Below are 18,829 nucleotides of genomic sequence, written 5' to 3' on the forward strand. Positions count from 1 at the left end.
AGGCACAGTGACACACTTCTGTAACCTCCACTATCAAAAGGGGATGGAGGAGCTCCTTGGCAGGAGCTCCAGGGCACTCTGGGTAATAAAGGGAAAATTGGAGGGAAAAAAATCCAAACTAGAAAACAAAAGAACAAAACCCAAAATCGTACAATGTGGATATGAGCATACCTGTTGGGTAAAGTGATGGCTGGGAGGAATCTCAAGAGAGCCATTCCTGCAATTCCTGCTCAGGGTGCCCAACTTCTACTGAGTTCAGCACACAGTATGGTAACAACTGCTTGATTCTTCTCGAAGAGCCAGATTTGTCTCACTGATTCCACAGATGCCAAGCCAAAGTGTTCAAAGAAAAACATTCAGATTACCATTTACTTCTCTCCAGTTACCTTATGTAACCTCTGTCTTACTGGAGATACTACAGTCTACATTCCTAAAACGGTGCAGGCAAACACGGTAATTTTTACTTAAGGAATTTAAAATTAGATAAAAATGCTTTAATCCTCATAACTAGAGCCCTAGTTTTCATATTCATTAAAGCACTTTAATACCTTAGACCTGGCTGTTGAGATGGCTCAGTGGTTAAGAGCACTGATACTCTTCCAGAGGTCCCAGGTTCAAATCCCAAACACCCACACAGTATCTCACAACTATCTATATAACTCCAGTTCCAAAGGATCTGATGCCATCTTCCAGCCTCCAAAGTATGCATGTAGTGCACAGACATGCATGGAGGCAAAATACTCACGTACATAAAATAACTATTATTTGTTGTTATTATTATTATTCAGACATGAATCTGGAAAAATGACTGCTCTCCCAGCAGACTCAAGACCAGTCCCCACAGCCAGATCAAGCAGCTCACAACTTGCCTGTAACTCCAGCTACAGGAGATCCAATGCCCTCTTTCGGCCTCTAAGGGGTACCTGCACCCATGTGTACACATCAGTACATAGACATCTACACAAAACAAAATAAATTATTTTCTACAATATTATTCAGGCCAGGTAAAGGCTCATGCCTTTAATGCCAGAACTTAGGAGGCAGAGGCAGGCAGTCTTCTGAGTTTAAGGCTAGCCTGATCTACAGAGTGAATTCCAGGATAGCCAGGGAGACACAGAGAAACTCTGTCACAAAAAGAAAAGTATTCATACATAATTACTGGAAAGCTATGTGCTTATTGAAAGAGAAGTGCTGGGCTGATTACACTGACCAAAAGGAAAATCAAGCCTAGGTATTACATTATTCAAACATTTAATCATGCCATTATTCCCACAGTTAGTGACTGCCTGTCATATTAAACAATCAAAATCTTTGATATCCCAGAGAAGATAGCAGCTGAGTCACAGCACTCTTTGGGGACTCCAGCAGCAAGCAAACTTGCAGCTTGCATAAATAGACTCAACATGTCCATAAAAAATGCCACATAGTGTCCTCGAAGTGGACTTGTGGACCAGTGAGACCCAGAAGAGGTTTTTAGCACCCGGGAGGTCACGGAAGTCTGCTCCGAGGCTGTCATCATGCCACAAAATGAATATATTGAATTACACCGTAAACTTTATAGGTATCGTTTGGATTACCATGAGAAAAAGAGAAAGAAAGAAAGTCGGGAGGCCCATGAACGTTCAAAGAAGGCAAAAAAAAAACAAAGATTGGCCTGAAGGCTAAGCTCTACCATAAACAGCGCCATGCTGAGAAAATACAAATGAAAAAGACTATTAAGATGCATGAAAAGAGAAACATCAAACAAAAGGATGATGACAAGACCCAACAAGGAGCAGTCCCTGCCTATCTGCTGGACAGAGAGGGACAGTCTAGAGCAAAAGTACTTTCCAACATGATTAAGCAGAAACGAAAAGAGAAGACGGGGAAATGGGAAGTCCCTCTACCCAAAGTTCGTGCCCAAGGAGAAACAGAAGTATTGAAAGTTATTCGAACAGGGAAAAGAAAAAAGAAGGCATGGAAGAGGATGGTTACTAAAGTCTGCTTTGTTGGTGATGGTTTTACAAGAAAACCCCCTAAATATGAAAGGTTCATTAGGCCAATGGGCCTACGCTTCAAAAAAGCCCATGTCACACATCCTGAGCTGAAAGCTACCTTTTGCCTGCCAATACTTGGGGTGAAAAAGAACCCATCCTCCCCATTGTATACAACTCTGGGTGTAATCACCAAAGGCACGATTATTGAAGTCAATGTGAGCGAGTTGGGCCTTGTGACACAGGAGGCAAGGTTATCTGGGGAAAGTATGCCCAAGTTACCAACAACCCTGAAAATGATGGGTGCATAAATGCAGTCTTGCTGGTTTGATAGTGACTTCTGCTGAAGACCACAGGCCTTTAGGAAAATACCATCACTGTGATCTTTCTGAATACTACCAAGCTGCTTTACCAATGTGAAGTCATCGAGGAGTATTAAATTGTAAAGAAAAAGAAAAAGAAAAACTGCTCAGTTTTACAAAAAAAAAATGCCACATAGTGCTGGGCGTTGGTGGAGCACGCCTTTAATCCCAGCACCAGGGAGGCAGAGGCAGGCGGGTCTCTGTGAGTTCGAGGCCAGCCTAGTGAGAGCGAGTGCCAGGATAGGCTCCAAAGCTACACAGAGAAACCCTGTCTCAAAAAACAAAAAACAAAAAACAAACAAACAAAAAAAAAAACCCAAAAATCAAAACAAAACAAAAATTGCCACAGAGTTGTTTTTAAATTAAATCAAATTTAAAAAAACAGTTTTAGCCAAAAAAATTGAAGCAAACAAATACAGGGGAAATTTTAGTTATTGGCTCTAGGTGAATATCCCCGGGAATGTGTTTTTTTGTTTTTATTTTATTTTTTTAAATTTTCTGTAGATTTAAAAAAAACAAAAACAGGCTGGAGAGATGGTTCAGAGGTTAAGAGCATTGACTGCTCTTCCAGAGGTCCTGAGTTCAATTCCCAGTAACCACATGGTGGCTCACAACCATCTGTAATGAGATCTGGTGCCCTCTTCTGGTGTGCAGATATACATGGAAGCAGAATGTTGTATACATAATAAATAAATAAATAAATAAATAAATAAATAAATAAATAAATAAATCTTTAAAAAATCCTAAACATTAATTTTGAAAAAATAAAACATTTTATGTTGAAAAAGGTATAAACTGCTAGGGGTGGTGGTGGTGCCTCTAATCCCAGCACTGTAGAAACAGAGGCAGGAGGATCTCTAAGGAGTTCTAGGCTCTAGGATTAGCCATGGTTACATATCGATACTGTCAAAAACAAAAGCAAAACTAAAAATTTTCTTTTCTTTTTATAATACTGGGTACTGACTACTGGCCTCACATGCTAGGCCAGTGCTCCCTCCCCTGGTTTATGTCCTCACCATCACCCTTTTTAAAACTTTTATTTTGAGACAGGATAAGGCTACATTACCAGGCTGGCTTTGTACTCACTATGCAGCCCAGACAGACTTTGAACATTCAATCCCCCTGTATCTGCCTCCAGAGCAGCTGGGATTATAGTTGTGCACAAACATGTGCAGGTTTCTTAATCCCTTAGAAACTCACATTACAGTTTCCATATCTAAGCAAAGAAAATGCATAAATTTGCCAGGTGGTAATGGCTCACAATTTTAATTCCAGCACTTGGGAGACAGAGTCAGGCAAATCTCTGTGAGTTCCAGGCCAGCCTGATAGCCAGAACTGTTACACAGAGAAACCCTGCTTTAAAAAAAATTTTTTTAAAGCATAGATTTGTTTTTTAAAATGTCTACCCTGTATCAAGAAACACAATTCAAATGTGCTTTTAATATAGAATAGTGAACAACGTGATCAAATTCTTTCCTAGCTTGGTCTTTTCTTTGCCTAATCAAGTCAGAAAACAAGACTTTATTTTCATTTGTAGACTTGTAAACATCTTTTTTTCAAAATAGAGTTTATAAGTAAACAGAAGTATTTGTAGTTTCAAAAAACGCCAAAAACTCTAATCCTATAAACTTGATGCTGGATAACAAAAACAGCAAGAGGTAGATTTAACAGCAAGTTTCTAAAATTTGCAATTTGCCACAGGAAGGAAACAAGTTTAGAAGTTTTTACAACTCCAACTCTCTCATCTATATTTTTCCTCATCTCTGCTGGATCTTGATTTTGTTTTATTTGTGTGTGTTGTACATTGCTGTACATGGTCATTTTCTTGGCCCTCTGATCTTTATTCTTTTTCCAATCAGGACCTGGCCTTCCCAGCCTCCTTATTTTTCTACATGAAGAACTTCAATTTGTTGTCTGGGCTGCTTAGTTGTATTTTTTATACTTTTGATGTTTGATCTCCACTGTTAACTTGATAAGATCTAGAACACTTGGGAGACAGACCTCTGGGTGAGTCTATTGGGGACTATCTTGCTTAGGTTACTAGCGTGGGAAGACTGGCCCACAGTAGGTGGTCTCATTCCCTAGACTGAAATCCTGGCCTCTATACATGGGAACAAGTGGACTGCATATGGACATCCATCTCTCTCTACTTCCTGACTGTAGATGCAATGTGGCCAGCTGTTGCAAGCTCCTGCTGCCTTGACTATCTGTCCATGGTGGATGGTGCCTCCTACTAAGCCAAAATAAACCCTTTCTCCCTTAAATTGCATTTGTCAGGGGATCTAGCATAACAACAGGAAAGTAAACAACATAATACTTGACTTTGATTTCTATTAGTCTTTTTTCCCCTATTACTATTTGAGCTATCATGATCAGGGTCTTTATAAGGCATTTTCTTTTCACCTTCAGAATTTTCATTTCTTTGTAAATCCTTGTTTTCTTGGTTCCTTTCCTTTCTCTCTCTCTCTGTTTCTACTTGGCCTTTTTACTCTGAATCTCTCCCGCCTTCTCCATTTTCCTGTATTCTTGTTCAGCTTTGTGACCCTCCTCTTGTACTGCCCTCTACCTACAGTACTCCTTGCTTCTGCTGAGATCTCTTTCATGATTCCTAGATCACACGCTCCTGCCTACTCCTTCAGTGGGCCCTTGCTCTACTGTGTTTGCTTTGGCTGGACCATGGTCTCTACAGTTACCCTTTGCTCTGGCTGGACCATGGTTGCTATGGGCTACCCTTTTCTTGGGCTGGACCGTGATCTCTACAGCTACCCTTTGCTGTAGCATGGACTGGGCTCATGCTCACTACTTTTGGATTCTGTTCATCTTCTCTTGACTTCTGACCCTTCCCTGATCTTTTCCTTTCTTTAGAAGCAAACTTTTCTAACGTTCTTGTGACCCCCTTCTTTTCTTGTTGGCCTCATCTCTTTCTCTTTTGATTTGCCTTCTTTCCTCACTTTGTTTTTATTGTATTTATCATCTTTCTCTGAGTTCCTTTCTAAAGTCTTTCTCTTTGCACTCAGATATGGTTTTAACCTTCTCTTCCTTTTCTCTTTTCTGTCTGGACTCTCAGGTGTGTCTGTTATCAGACACGTGTCCAAATCAAACGAAACCCAGTTATAGTAGGAGGAAGAAGAGGAGGAAGAGGAGGAGGAGAAGTTTGATTTGATTTGATTTGATTCCCATACTCTCATCCCTTCGATCCATCCTTTGCCTCTTGACACCTCATTCTCTGAACTCTGAGTCTCTTGCTTCTAATGCTGAGGATTTTTACTATGTCTGAAACAGTTCCTTGATCTGCATTTAGGAGTTCAATTATGTCCTCTTCCTTTACTATTGCCGTGAGACCCAGTAACTAAGAGTCTTCTCTGTAGAAAGTGGCTGGGAGTCACCATACCCCACCCCATTTTTTTCTTTCTTTGCCATTTGCTTTAGGAAGCCTTTTCTCTGGTACTAGAAGGGGTCTCTTCCACATGAACAACAGACAGACAGGGGCTGTTCTTCAGGATTTTTAGGCTCTACTTTACTAAATGTTGTTTGGGGATTTATTTTTTATAGTTTCAGGAACTTTTCCTGCCCCTTGCCCTTTTGTTAAAATCTCTCTTCAGAATTAGAACACTAAGTATCACTTGGCCTATCTGAATCACCAATGATGATAAAGAGTGCAACTGTTTACATCTTGTCTTTTCTGAACTTTAGATGTGGGGAGTAGCTCCCCACAAGTGAGTCACACCTTGGCAAATGGTTTGCTAGTTGCATCTATTTCTGCTTTTGGCTCTCACACAGCTTCTGGACCTGAGGTCACCTGCTCAGAGCCAACACCATCTTCATCACACTGAGGAGCTGTTCTTAGGAGGAACAAAGAGCTGTTTTATCCATCCCTCTACTGGCCACTGAGAAATTCTGTAATCAACAGCAAAATCCTCATCTTTAAAGTCTCAACTCTACCGTGATGACTGATCTTCCTTTCCTTTGCTTCCACACCGGCAGTTTTGTCTTTTCTGGGATCCCTCCCAGTAACCATTTCCCTTGCCCACAAATCATTCTGGCACGAAGGGAGCCAATTCTCTTGTTTTTACTTTGGCTTGAACTAGCTGAGTTGTTGCTTTAAACAAAACCCTTCCATTTCCACCTATTTCCTATAGCTAGCAATTGAGTCACTTAGCATGCTCTCCTGTTTGCTTCTTTTGTGTTTTTCTTTTGCACAACACCATTTCTACTCCTCTATGACTCTTTCATTTTAGTCTCCTCAACTAAATAAACTGTATATACACCAGAGTTCTTGCTGCACTCCCTGAATTCATCTCCCAGTTTTGGTGATGCTTGTCCTAAGCGAGGACTCTGTTGCTTATTTGTTACTTATCCATAACCCTGTCTACTGAAGATCAGCAAGCTGGATGTTTCTGTTCTTCATATTATTCTATTGCTGTTGTGCCTGTGTGTGAATTGCTTGGACTTTCTGCACAGAAGCTTGGACTTTCTGTTTGTTTTGTTTTGTTTTTTGTTTTTCGAGACAGGGCTTCTCTGTGTAGCTTTGGAGCCTATCCTGGCACTTGCTCTGTAGACCAGGCTGGCCTGGAACTCACAGAGAGCCACCTACCTGTCTCTGCCTCCCAAATGCTGGGATTAAAGGTGTGTGCCACCAGCACCCAGCTTTTAAACCTATTTTTATAAGCTATACTACATTATGAATTTGAATGCTGGTTTTGTTTTCTTCTTCTAGGGAATTCACTTTTAAGTGTGTTGGGTCTTCTCCATGCCCTATAGCTGTTTTCTTTCAGAACATTTCACCTTTTTAATAATTTTGTTTTAATCCTATGAGTTTTTATTCTCCATGTCCATGTCTTCTTTGTATGCCCTGCTGAATTTGGACTCTCTTGTATACCTTGCAAGTCACTTCTGAGGTCCCTTGTCTTTCTCTATCAACTCTTACTTGCAGCTCCTTTGTTGTGTCCTGGTTGGGACTGCATTTCTGATCTGTGGTGTTTTTCCTGTCTGTTGTTGCTTCCCTGGTTGTTTGATTCACTGTTAGAGTGGTGGACTACAATTGCCTCTGCTCTGAAGTTGGGTCTTGAATGTTCTTTACAAGCTATAGAATTTAACTTTCCAATTTATTTCCTCTTAAAAATAACTTTGTAGAGTGTTGGAAAGATGGCTTGGGGCTAAAGACACTTGCTCCCAGGCCCAAGTTTGATTTCAAGCACCTACATGCTAGAATAAGATAATAGGATAAGACAACCTTGCAGATTGTCTTCAGACTTCTACACTTGAGTAGTGTCACCTACACACACATAACTTTAGTATGAATGTTTTTCTGCTTATTCAAGATGTTGGATTTTCCTGAACCTGGTGTTTCCACAGTAAGGATGGAGTCTTACTCAACAGCACCCTCTTCTGTTAGTGCACTGGGATACATTTTTTTTTTTATGTTACTGTTTATTAACTTCAGACACCACCAATCCAACTATGTGGTACTGGGTTCTTGAATATGGGAACATCTACAAAGAAAGTTACACCCCCAGCTCCCTGAAATACATTTCTTAATGAAGAGTATCTTTTGGCACAATGTTAGGGAGAGTTTGGTGTCTTAGATTTCATAGGGTCTTTGTTTCTATGGGTTTTTCTCATCTCATATAAATCCTGTCTAACTCGTTTCAATAAGGGCTTTAGAGCTGGTACTGATCTCAGATATTTATTCCCCATCCAAATGAAATAGAGGTTTGCAATATTGTGCCTGACTATATATGAGTTAAATACAACTTTATCCTGCTTTTGTTGGCTTCATTTTTCAAAAAAAAAAAAAAATATGGACTCAGATTTAAGTAGTCATTATTTTCAAAGTCCTCATTTTCTTGCCAAAACTTGTCAGTACCAATATTGATAAATTGTTAGGCAAGACTTTCATATGGAAATTACACAATAGGCCTGGTTTATAGGCTTCATAATAAAGATTTATTTCTACAGATATGACAGAGGGTCAGTGAGATAGCTCAGAGGGTACAGGTGCTTGCTACCAAGTGAGTTTGATCCTTGGAAACCCACATGGTAGAAGGGAAAGACCAACTCCACACACAATGCATATAATGAGGTGTGTGTGTGTGTGTGTGTGTGTGTGTGTGTGTGTGTGTGTGTGTGTGTACAGAAAAAGATTCAAACAAGTAAATGTGAAAATAAAGGGGGAAGTTTAAATTTTGTCATGTTGTCACTATGTGGAGTCATCTGAAAGGGAATATTTAATCAATGGATCTAGACTGTCGGTATATATAGACAATCCCTGAAGACAGTGGCTGCTCTAGCTTCAATGAATGGGTCCATTCTAGTAGTATAATCACCCATGATCTCCAGACAACTGAGGAAGTCAAGGACAAAAATCTATCTACATTTATACCCTTAGAGCCTAATGAAGTTTGGCAAGAGAATCAATAATAACTGGATGACAAGTTGCACTCCTAGGTCCAGCTCCCTTGGTCTATTTAGGTTGTGTCATCCTGCAGTAATGAACTCACCCCAGAGCCAGCAGGATGGCTCAGCACGCAAGAGTGCTGATAGCTCACATTTGATCCCTAGGACCCACATTGTAAGAGAGAACTAAGTTCCCCACAAGTTGTCCTCTGACATCACTGCAATACAACAAATATTTTCAAAGTTAAATTAAACCTAAGTCTCTAAAGCTTTTAAAAAACCAATTTCATTTTCTACTCCTACTGGCCCACTATGGATCAGGTGCATCTTTGCTCTAAGTTTTTTCCTTTAAGAGTCCTATGGCACCGGGCAGTGGTAGCCCACACCGTTAATCACAGCACTCAGGAGGCAGAGGCAGGCAGATCTCTGTGAGTTGAAGGTCAGCCTGGTCATCAGAGCAAGTTCCAGGACAGGCTCCAAAGCTACACAGAGAAGCCCTGATTTGAAAAAAACAGAAACGTAAGTGTCCTACGGCATTGTTCACCTCACTAGGATTTGACTCTCCCATTGTGAGCTCTGAAGTGGCACGATTTGTCTACCCTCATTTCAGTGAATCCAGCTTCTGTAGAAATAAAACTAATTGGTAAAGGTCAGGGCAAACAAGGAACACAAGGGTACACAGACAAGGCAACGGCAGGAAAACAACAGGAGCAGGAAGTGTTGCTTGCCACCACTAATTTGTTTAGGTTACATTCATTGTTTGCCTCATTTGCAAATGAGGGACAAGTGTGGATAATGGAAAAGCCATTGTGTGGCATGAACAAGCAACCTGAAAACTTTAGTGGATAAATAGCCACAAGCACTAAATGACCCGATTACATATTAAGCAGAAAACCGTTTATTTCTATCAAATTGAATACAAATCAATCTTCAAGCAAGGTAACAAAAAAATCAATTAATACAATGAATAGTTAGGATAGCATATACAGAACACACTCAGATACTTTGAATTAAGCATATATGCCCAAATCAAGAAGAACACCAACTGTCACACTGAAGAAAAGCTGACCTGTTGGCTCCTGGGAAACGTAAGCCACCATTTTTCACAGGTCAGTGAACTGAAGACAGGTGGCACGGGGTTAGAAGACTGCCTTAAACTTTGAGGGATCACAGTGAAACACTATCATAGCTCAACATACTCCCCCATAGATCTATTCATCTCAAAAACAAACAAAAAAAATCAATAAACTCAGTAGTACAAATTCTCATAAAACTAGAAAAGCTTTGAGCCCTAACATTGCTTGCACTTTACACAAAGACCAAGCTTTCCATTTCCTTCCCTTTTCCCTAATCCCAGAGAGGTGATGATCCTTCCAAAGGTTTTAAACAAGAACCTTTTTTTTTATTAAAGATGCTGTGCTTGCTATAGTTGCCTGTCACTATAGAGTCCATATGAATGTCACACATGAACCTTTGCCTGTCTTCCTTCATACCCAACCACATACAGAATGCCACACCAAGAAGCGCCAAGGTCCAGGTGATGGCGTTTATTCTGGCAAGAATTGTGCAGTTTGCCACACCAAAAATAAGGGATGGCATTTATGGTTAACTTTCATGTTTTAATAAATGCAGGTTTTCTTCATATGGCTTCATGGCTTCCTGACACCCAGAATTGAGGTCAATCATCTGTATCCAAACCCAGCCTACCTCAAAAGCCTTGTATTTAGAGGACTCTTCTAGCAACTTTCTTTGCTTAAACAAAGAGTAAGTAAAGTCTCCAATGATGTCTGCCACTCTTCCTGAGCCCACAAGCAGAACTAAGCAGGCTCATGGCCCTGGGTTGCTTAGGGCAAGCAGACAGCTAACACCCAATAAAGGCCATGGTTTCCGATACAGGAAAACCTGAGTCATTGCTGCACTGTTTACTTGTATCAAGAGCCTGGGCAAAACTACATAACCTGTACTCCTTGCTTAATAGGAAAGACTGGTTTTGTCTACCTCATGGGGTGCGAGGAAGATTCACCAAGATGCTTGCAGAGGTCCAGAGAGTGCACAATCCACTCAGAAAGCCTTCATAGCACCTTTTTGTCATAATACTGAAGTGCAGGGTTTTTCAAGCTCTAAGCAAAGGATTGTGGAAAGCAAACTTAAGAGCCGGATGGAGCCTGTGAATTAAGGTCAGACTAGATTCTCAGAAATCACCCACACTCTTAGCTTCCATCTGAAGGGAAGGCATGCATGGCATGGGAAGGAAAAGACGCTCTTTCACCTTTGTCAAGATATTTTCAGTATTTACACTCTTTCTACAAAATCATTAAAAAGGGAGCAGCTGAGTCTGGTGCAGAAAACCAGATGTTTTTTAGGCCAATGGACGTGAAAATCAGCAAAGACCTTGGAAAAGATGTCTTTTGCCCCTTGCTGGTCTCAACAGCAGGCAGACACTCCTGGCCCTTTGTCCCAGTGCTAGCTACCATAGCCTATGGAACTTGAAATGCAGAGAAAAAGGTGGAGAAACAGGGTGTGCAGGCAAAGACCTGGTCACACCCATTGCTCTCCCCAGTCTCTACAAGAGGCGAAGAAAGAAGTTGGAAGATATCCCCCCTCCCTCTCGAGTTACCCCAAATTCCTTTAATTCTCTACTTCCGTTGCTTTGTGGTAATAATCTCAGGGTGATCCTCCTCTAAACTCTACAGTTCCCCACACCTGTGTTCCCCAGGAAGCCTGGGCTTTATCTGTTTGACCTGGCCCCTACACCAAGTACAAGCTTCCAAAGTAGTTAGCATCAATATGACAATGCCTGGATGGTCACAGACCCATCAGGCACCTACACTTCAGAAGCTTACCAAGTGAACCATCTGATTTCTCTATATTGAGAGTATGAGGAGGGAAGCTGATCTACATTTCCACTAAGGCAGCCAAAGAACATGCACGTGGAAGGACAATTGAGAGGAACCACACAAGAGTCCGAGCAGTACAATAAGGAAGACAGACTCATTAGCACACAGAATATATGGCAGTGAGTGGACTGGGGATTCACAGGACACCTTCAGAATGTGATAACATGTTCCAATACCACTAAAGTGCTAAGTCTGCCCCACATTCCGCCCCCACACAGACTATGAGTAATCACACTAAACCACCAGTAATAAAGGACACTCCCTGGGGACAGGTGGGTGCAGGACACCTTTTTAAGGCAGCGGGAAGAAATCTCACCATTCTTCCAGAGAAGAGTAAGAATTATACAAGGTGGCCAACAAGTCTGGAAACCAAGGAAGTCTTTTAACAAATGCTTTATTGACATGTGATGATTGACAAAATATTAGCATCTTCATTTCTGGACTTTGTGGCCACCTATAGACTGCATCTTTGGAATAGGAAGAAAACAAAAAGATTCTGAGTTCCCACAATGGTAAAGCTGTCTTACTCAGTGCAGGTGCAATGTACATCTAGTGCAAGATGCTCCAAGCCCACAGGCTTGTTCCCTTTACTGACTTCATACCATCTGGCTTGGATCACTCACAGAAGGACAACACTGTCAGCATTAATATTTAGCAGCAAGTTCAATACTCATCTTGCCTTGAGTAAAGAAGCCTAACCCATCTCATTGGTCCAGTGATTTCCATATAATTACTTCTATGCAGAAGATGTGATCATCCAACATTTCTTTTGAGAACTCCCAGAGACTTCGGGGAATCTTTTTTAAACAATGAAAGGTACAGAGTGGGTTCAAGACAGGCAGAGCAGCCTGGCTCAGTTCCCAGTACGAAGGGACTGAATCCAGTTCCCCTGGTTCTCAGCTTGTAGAAGGAAGTTAGAGGGAAAAATGCAGAAACTAGTGTGTTACTGAGTAGCATATGAAGGGAGCAAGCAGATGAGAGAAGACACAGTCAGCAGAAACTAGGATGTCTAAGACGGGAGGGAGAAACAGTCGCTGAGTGCAATTAGCATCAATTCAATTATCATCAAGAGGATATGGCAGGGGACAAGCTGGAACCACAGCCCTTCAAGTTCTCAGGCTTACAGTGCTGTGGTTCAACAGCCTGTGGAAGGTGGCATGAACCAGGGATTACACCACCTTTGCATGCAAAAAGGATAGGATAGCAGCATATGGCTGTCAACCCATGAGAGTGTAGGCTCAACGCTGGTGGACATCCAGTCTGGACTTGCTCTCCCACCGGGAGAGCTACAGCTTCTTTTCAAAGGCAGGAGGAGCATTTCTTCTTCGTGAATTCTTTCTACCCACTAGATTTTCCTCATTACTTCATCACTTAAACTAGTAAAGATGCTGCAAGCTATCTCAGCTAGCTTCTAATTTGGCCAGGGCACCAGGACGAAACGCATGATTGAGTGAACGACAATGTCTTCTTGGTTCTTCCGATGGCAGGCTCAGTATGCTTCTTGGGATCGAATAGGTGTGATCTTGTTTGAGAAAAGTGTGTAAACATAAGGCCATATTTTGTTAGTCTCCGTCCCAGAGAACTGGTGGAGCACCCCTCGGCTCCTGAAAAGACAATCCAAATAAATGTCATTTAGGTTGTTTAACATCTCAGGTCAGGCAAAGATTCCAGGTTAAAAGCAGGCACTATCCACTGGCCTGTTTATAGTTTTACAGCCAGCCCTACCATACCTGAATCACTTATTTACACCTGCATAACATGCATGAAGCCTCAACTTCAACTACCAAAACCTACCCAACCCCACCCCAACTCCCAAAATGAGAAGTTCAAACATACTATAAACAGAGATACCTGGGTTCGAGTCTTTATGTTCTAATAGTTCCTGAATAAACAAACTGGACCTTACCTCCCATACATACACCACACTCCACCACTCGACCCACCTTCTGGGAGGTGTGGGCCTTCAGACGTGTTTAGCTAGAAGCATTACCTAGCTCAGCCCAGTGTTTCTGAGGCCCTACTTTGCATGCAAAAAGGATAGGATAGCAGCATATGGCTGTCAACCCATGAGAGTGTAGGCTCAACGCTGGTGGACATCCAGTCTGGATGTCCAGTCAGGCCCTACTTTCTGGTAGGAGCTCACCATGAACACACTAGACACACACTCACTTGTATAGTTCGATGACTGGTTTTGCTGCATCCTTGTACTGCCGTAGCTTGGCAGCAACTGCTTCAGGTTTATCATCTTCCTGTTGGACAAGTGGCTCACCAGTAATGTCATCAACCCCCTGAAACACCAGAGGAGCCGGTTAGCAAGGGCAACCACTGGGCATTTTCCAAAGTCAGAACTTCCTTATACAAACAAAACCAAGTGATCAAAGTGAACTCCACCCACAGTCCAACAGGCCTGGGGCTTCATCATGCTGACCTCATGTCCCGAGAAGGGCACTAAATCTTCCTTAACTACTCACACATCTTTACAAACATGTCCCAGTGCTACTGCTAAGTGGGACTTTCAATTCTGCCTAATTCTGGGAATCCTCCCTAAACAACATACCTACGCAATGCCATGCTGGGACCACTAAATGTCTCCCAAACTGCTTTGTTTTCTAAATTCTGGCCCTCTTATGGAAAACAAACTGACTTAAAGAATCGAACTGGGGAGCCAGCAAGGTGGCTCACAGGTGAAGGCTCTCATTGCGAAACCTGATGATCCTAAACCCACAAGGTAGGAGACTCCTGCAAATTAACCTTAGTCCTCCACACTTGTGCCATGGCACCCACATAAGTAAACATCCATATGTACATGGATATAAATGTTATAAAAGGGCAAAAACATTTTAAAAATCTGTTCAATACCATCTCTGCTAGCTTTCACACTGCTATGGAGCAGTCTCTGAAATTAATGACATGCCCTAAGGTATATCAAATAGGCACCATTCAAATTCCCCGGACCAGAGACAAGCATTCAAAGAAATGAGAAATTTAAATATCTAAAAATTTCAGTGGCTCTGGTTGCACATGCCTTGAATGCCAGCAGAGGCAGGTGGATTTGTCTCTGTCTGCGAGTTCAAGGCTAAACTGATCTACAGAGTTAGTTCCAGACCAGCCAGGGCTACACAAACCAACAAATTTCCATTTTGGAACTTTGAGTCCTCTAGAAAGCATAGCTCTCTACACAGGGCACAGCAGGAGCATCAGAATTCTGCTCCCAGGCCCATACTGTTCTTCCTGGGGAAAGCTGCAGAGTGAATCTGTCAAAGACAGGCTGGGGAGAAACCATAGGACTCAGGCAACTCAGACCATTAGAAGCTGCACATGGCTTTAAAATCCTGCTGCAGCTGGGGGCCTTGGGTATACAATTTACACTGATGACTCAGGACAAGACACACCATTAGGTAGGGTGTCAGCATGGCAGAAGAGGAGAGGCCATGATCAATCAATGTTTTACTGATGGCCACAATGCTTAGAACTCATTTGAGAGTGCCAGCAAACACAGCAGAAAGATACCTGGGCAGCAACCTCACTCTATCATGGGGAGACACCAGTGGCTGGTGGAGCTGGCCTTTCACTTCCACGGCTGTCTCTGAAAACAGCATTCATTGTCATTGGGGGTTCTTTCAGGTAGAGTTGGGCTTTGGAAAGTAACAAGCTAGCAAGTAAAGCTTTTCAGATATTATAAGAAAAGATGAGCAAGTCTTAATGAGGCCAGAACAGGAGCCTTTGAGATGGGCTTCTGTTTTTCTGTCTGTGTTCTCAAACTCCTTTCTTCTCTCCCACTTTATCTTCCTGTCACACTTCAGTGACATACTGTCCACCCAGCCACTCAGAAGGTTAGAACCCATCTAGTCAACCCAATGAAACTGGGTCTATGAAATGAACGAAGATTAGGATGGGGAAATAACAACAAAAAGGGAGGAGGGAACTAATGCTTATCACAAATGAACTGGCATCATAAAGAGCATTATTGGCACAGTGGCAACCAGTAATGGTGATACCACTGTAATTTTTTACTGCTTCCATCTACATACAAGGCTTTTTATTTGTAAAGATTTGATACCATGCTACCTATTCCACTCCAGAAATAACAGACAAGTTCGTGCATTAGTTCAATCAGTCATTATCAAGGAGTCAGAGAAAGATAATCACAAGTAGTCTGAACCAGGCATGGAGTGCACAACCCATAATCTCTCAGGCATTTGGAAGACCAAGGCTAGAAAACTTTCAGTTAGAGGCAGTAACCTGGGCTACTTATGGGGGTGGAGGGAAATGGAGGCGTAAACTCTGTGGTAGGGTTCTTGATAAGTATACACAAGGCTCAGGGATTCTGACCCCCAACACTGAAGGGCATATTCATTCTTTTTACCAATTCTGTAACCTAAGACCATGCAGATACTGTCCAGTTTATTTAAACAGTCCTTTAGATGAACAATCCTTCTTATTTGCTTTTTGGCCACTTCCATAAACACATCATTTTCACTTGGTCAGGCCATCCTCAGAAATATACCTTGGCTTTAAAAGGGCTTGACCAGCACTGGACAAGTTCAAGGCCATGTCTATGTAGTAAGATCCACTACAGCCTACAGCCAGAACTATGTAAGAGGCTCTGTCTCAATCAATGAATCAATGATAATCAATAGCTGGTAGTGCACATCTTTAATCCCAGCACTCAGTAGGCAGGGGCAGGAGGATCTCTGAGTTCCAGGCCAGCCTGGTCTACAGAATGAGTTCCAGGACAGTCAAGGCTGTTACTGTTACACAGAGAATCCCTTTCTCAAAAGATGAGGAAGGGGGAGGGGAGGGAGGGATGAAGGGAGAGTGGGAGGGAGAGAGAAGAGTAGGGAGAGAGGACAGGCCATCAATAGTTTAATTAAATTCATGAAACAAAAATAAGAGTGCTACTACTTTCCCAGGTCTCCAGCAATGCTGCCTTGGTAAGCCTTATAGTCCAAGCTCTCCCCTCTGAAGACTACTGAATTTAAGCTCTTTCTATGCTTCTTAGCCATATAGAATTGTTTTGTTTCCTGAACAGTATACTCATGTCCCCTACCCAGCACTCAGTGTATCTTACCAGTACTTGAGGTGGGTTGAAGTCCAGATTATAGACCCTCCCGCTAGAAGGGTGAATCCATCGTCGGCTCAGACGGTCTTTAAGTGTCTCAAAGGGAATATTCAAACTGATCACTAGGTCCACATCACAGATTCTGTCCAAGGCTTCTGCCTGTACTAATGTCCTCGGGAAGCCTAAAGGCCAAATCAAACAAAAATTAATTGCAAGGCACTGTCCACTGAGTGTGGGGAATAATAAAATCTACATAATACAAAACAAGTTAACTAAGCATTTTAACTACCTCTGTAAATATGCCCTTTTATAGCCCAGCTTATATGCTTGGTCCAAGGGTCATGTGACTGATAGTAGACTTCACTGAACTGAAAACAACTAGCCCAGCTGAGGCTAAGAGCTTTGCCTTAACCACCCCCATATGCTATTGGGCAAGCTGTGCTTTCTCCATTTCCTCTTCTGCCACAGATGGAGTACAGACTCCTATCTGGGGCCTTTTAGCTTTTTATTCTCAGGTTACCACAAGCAACTATAGGCTTGAAATCCTGAATCAATAGGCGCCTTTACCTAGATATTCACCTGTACTTTCTTTTCTGTACTTAGCAATTCCACATGGTACACTTGAAATGTGCCAGGAAAAGGTTCCAACATTTGGGAGGCTATACTAAGAGCTATGAATTCTAGGCCAGCTTGAGAAATAAGTGAGACCCTCTCTCAAAAAGAAAAAAAAAATTACCTAAAATACCTAAGCCTGACTAAATGTAGTGGAACGAACCTTTAACCCCAACACTGGGGTAAGTAGAGGTGATCTTTGAGGCTAGTATGGTCTACATAGCAAGTTCCAGGCCAGTGAGGGATATACAGGGAGACTATCTTTAGTTAAGCCTGATTTCAAAAGTGGCTAGTCCTTTCAAAACAATTTGGTCGCTGCAAAAATTACAGGTCTGCCCACTTTTCTAAATGCAGAAGAATAGCAAAATATAAATCTGGGCTCGTGAGCACTGCCAATTTTTCCCCCCTTAATAAGGTATGAGGAGCTCAAGAAATGCAGGGGGGTTAGAAGTGACAGGCCTTGAACAGACTCAGCAGGATAGGTGTGGTATATCCTAGACCAAAGGCCCTGGAAATAGTCTGAGCCTCCTAGGCTACTGTCACAGGCACTGGAAAACAGGCTGACACTTTGATTAGACGTAAAGGCAAGGCTTTGAAAAGTGCCATTTAACTACTTTCAAGATTTTCAATTACAACTCTTAGTCTTGCTTTAGGGTTCAGGCCTGAATTCCAAGGGTGGTAGGTTGTGTTTTCTGCAAACTCATCTACATCACTGTCTCAAGCTGGTCTGAGCACATCGAGCCATTCAGGTGTAACTCCCAATGTCCTAGCTGCCAAGAACACAGTGAGGGAAAGCATGGGGGAGCCTGGCTCTTCAACCACTGGTGGCACATGTATTTTTGAAATGAACATGCTGACAGGACTACAGTGTGAAGACCTATCAATCAAGAATGTCTATGTGAATGAGCTATTCATTTGGATGGGGGAGGGAGAGTAAAGAACTATATGGATTTTGCTTCTCTGATCTATATAGTTAGCATTTGATATCTATTGGTCCAATCAATCTCCTTTCTAGAGCTTTACCCTTGGAACTAAATGAGACTCAAGTTCTCAGAACAATGACTGAATTGTTAGGAATATTGGCTTGTGAAAAGAGCTTCTAAATTTCAAGTTAAAATATGATCTGTGAAAATCTTTGAATAGAAAAATCCTTATCAGCCAGGTGGTGGTGGTGCATACCTTTAATCCCAGCACTCAGAAGGCAGAGGCAGGTAGATCTCTGTGAGGACTGTTACACAGAGAAACCATATCTCAAAAAAGAAAAGAAAAGAAAAATCCATATTTAAGAGTAGCCATTTCTGGGGGTGTGGAGAGCAACTTAACAAGAGAGAGGCTATAAGACTCAGGAATCAAAACCCAGAACTTGCATTTGCACATGCCCATGACACATACAAGTGAGTGGGTGATGGGGGAGTTGAGAAATGGGGAGGAGGAGGGAAAGAGACAAGACAGAAAATATTAACCTGACTGAACAGGCTACTACTCACAATGGGGACCTCAGAGGGACTGCCAACCCAGTGTGGTATT

At 42.1% G+C, this 18,829-nt stretch overlaps 1 protein-coding gene and 1 pseudogene across 2 annotated transcripts in view; one reads left to right on the forward strand and one right to left on the reverse strand.

Moving 5' to 3' along the window:
• Positions 1-1,500: 1,500 nt before the first annotated feature.
• On the forward strand, positions 1,501-2,354 carry LOC100755115 (annotated as a pseudogene).
• A 7,257-nt stretch (positions 2,355-9,611) lies between these two features.
• Positions 9,612-18,829, reverse strand: part of Ak4 (adenylate kinase 4) — a 52,062-nt gene continuing 42,844 nt past the window's right edge. For both annotated transcript variants that reach the window (XM_035439774.1, XM_027400503.2), the window contains exons 3-5: positions 16,700-16,872; positions 13,798-13,916; positions 9,612-13,232 (exon numbers count right to left, since the gene is read on the reverse strand). In XM_035439774.1, the coding sequence (XP_035295665.1) occupies positions 13,118-13,232; positions 13,798-13,916; positions 16,700-16,872 (407 nt within the window). In that variant the 3' untranslated portion in view covers positions 9,612-13,117. The remainder of the gene's footprint in view (positions 13,233-13,797; positions 13,917-16,699; positions 16,873-18,829) is intronic.

This window comes from Cricetulus griseus, chromosome 2, assembly GCF_003668045.3.
Source record: "Cricetulus griseus strain 17A/GY chromosome 2, alternate assembly CriGri-PICRH-1.0, whole genome shotgun sequence".
Taxonomy (NCBI): domain Eukaryota; kingdom Metazoa; phylum Chordata; class Mammalia; order Rodentia; family Cricetidae; genus Cricetulus; species Cricetulus griseus.